We start from the raw sequence: 1,767 nt of genomic DNA, 5'->3' as shown, positions 1-1,767 counted from the left end.
GAGAGAGAGAGAGAGAGAGAGAGAGAGAGAGAGAGAGAGAGAGAGAGAGAGAGAGAGAGAGAGAGAGAGAGAGAGAGAGCGGGAGAGAAAATATATATATATATATATATATATATATATATATATATATATATATATATATATATATATATATATATATATATATATAAACAGAGAGAGAGGGACAGAGACAGACAGATAAACAGACAGAAAGAACAAAGAATACAGACGACCGTTCACAAAAGCAGAGAGCTGCGGACCCTTTCCCAGGCACCCCTGCATGTCCGAAGCGAACGCATGACAAATCGTGCCTGAGTGATGACGAGGATCTACCAGCTGATCAAGAAGGATCGTCTCAAGCTGATAGTTGGGATCAGGTGCGTGCGTGGAAGCCTTTCTGACGATCCCCTGCCTGCGTGGAAGCCTTCTGACGATCCCGACTGCGTGGAAGCTTTCTGAAGATCCCCTGCCTGCGTGGAAGCCTTCTGACGATCCTCTGCCTGCGTGGACGCCTTCTGACGATCCCCTGCCTGCATGGAAGCCTTCTGACGATCCTCTGCCTGCGTGGAAGCCTTCTGAAGATCCCCTGCCTGCGTGGAAGACTTCTGCCGATCCTCTGCCTGCGTGGAAGCTTTCTGGCGATCCCCTGCCTGTGTGGAAGCCTTCTGAAGACCCCCTGCCTGCGTGGAAGCCTTCTGAAGATCCCCTGCCTGCGTGGACGCCTTCTGACGATTCCCTGCCTGCGTGGAAGCCTTCTGACGATCCCCTGCCTGCATGGAAGCCTTCTGACGATCCTCTGCCTGCGTGGAAGCCTTCTGAAGATCCCCTGCCTGCGTGGAAGACTTCTGCCGATCCTCTGCCTGCGTGGAAGCTTTCTGGCGATCCCCTGCCTGTGTGGAAGCCTTCTGAAGACCCCCTGCCTGCGTGGAAGCCTTCTGAAGATCCCCTGCCTGCGTGGAAGCCTTCTGACGATCCCCTGCCTGCGTGGAAGCCTTCTGGCGATCCCCTGCCTGTGTGGAAGCCTTCTGACGATCCCCTGCCTGCGTGGAAGCCTTCTGACGATCCCCTGCCTGCGTGGAAGCCTTCTGACGATCCCCTGCCTGCGTGGAAGCCTTCTGACGATCCCCGACTGCGTGGAAGCCTTCTGAAGATCCCCTGCCTGCGTGGAAGCCTTCTGGCGATCCCCTGCCTGCGTGGAAGCCTTCTGGCGATCCCCTGCCTGCGTGGAAGCCTTCTGAAGATTTCCTGCCTGCGTGGAAGCCTCGTCAGGACCAATTGCCTTCGTGGAAGCCTTCTCAGGGCCATTTGCTTGCATGGAAACCTTCTTAAGACCCAGTGCCTACGTTGAGGCCCTCTAAAGATCACTTGGCTATAATAACAATAACAAGCCTACGTGGAAAAATACTCTACCCTTTTGTAGAGCAACCCGAAGCCTTCTCACTACTATTACATCGGTTAAGAGGGCGTAGGGAAGTAATATTCTTATGGGTATTATCAAATATTACTGATTTTAGTTATTTTCACCATGTTGGTTGAGAAAGCAGATATCATTGTTAAAAAACATCCCCTGATAGCTTATCAAAATTGTATGGATAGAACCAAACAAACAAACAAATGTATGCACTAGTTAGGCAAAACTATTAGAAAAACAACACATAAAAAAAAAACTATATTCACGCACTTCTTAAGGTAAAATGATTGGAGAAAAATAACACTCTTGAAAACCACTATGGTAAAGGACCAATCCCCTGACAATTTTTTCAACAC

General features: G+C 49.8%; 1 protein-coding gene across 1 annotated transcript; it reads right to left on the bottom strand.

Moving 5' to 3' along the window:
• Nucleotides 1-329: 329 nt before the first annotated feature.
• Nucleotides 330-1,315, bottom strand: LOC125025512 (P-selectin glycoprotein ligand 1-like). The gene is made up of 2 exons (XM_047613529.1): nucleotides 1,121-1,315; nucleotides 330-1,070 (listed from the first exon to the last, which is right to left on the bottom strand). The coding sequence occupies exons 1-2, from the start codon at nucleotides 1,313-1,315 to the stop codon at nucleotides 330-332; spliced, it is 936 nt and encodes a 311-aa protein (XP_047469485.1).
• Between the last annotated feature and the right edge of the window lie 452 nt (nucleotides 1,316-1,767).

This window comes from Penaeus chinensis, chromosome 5 (assembly GCF_019202785.1).
Source record: "Penaeus chinensis breed Huanghai No. 1 chromosome 5, ASM1920278v2, whole genome shotgun sequence".
Taxonomy (NCBI): Eukaryota; Metazoa; Arthropoda; class Malacostraca; order Decapoda; family Penaeidae; genus Penaeus; species Penaeus chinensis.
The sequence above is the reverse complement of the archived record's forward strand: the minus strand, read 5'-3'. Positions and strand labels throughout refer to the sequence as shown.

What these genes read in the sequence shown, in the direction of transcription:
- LOC125025512 (XM_047613529.1), bottom strand. Translation starts at nt 1,315, where the DNA reads ATGCAAGCAAATGGCCCTGAGAAGGCTTCCACGAAGGCAATTGGTCCT. An exon ending in CTTCCACGCAGTCGGGGATC is followed by an intron (nt 1,071 to 1,120) that starts GTCAGAAGGCTT and finishes GCTTCCACGCAG; the next exon opens with GCAGGGGATCGTCAGAAGGC.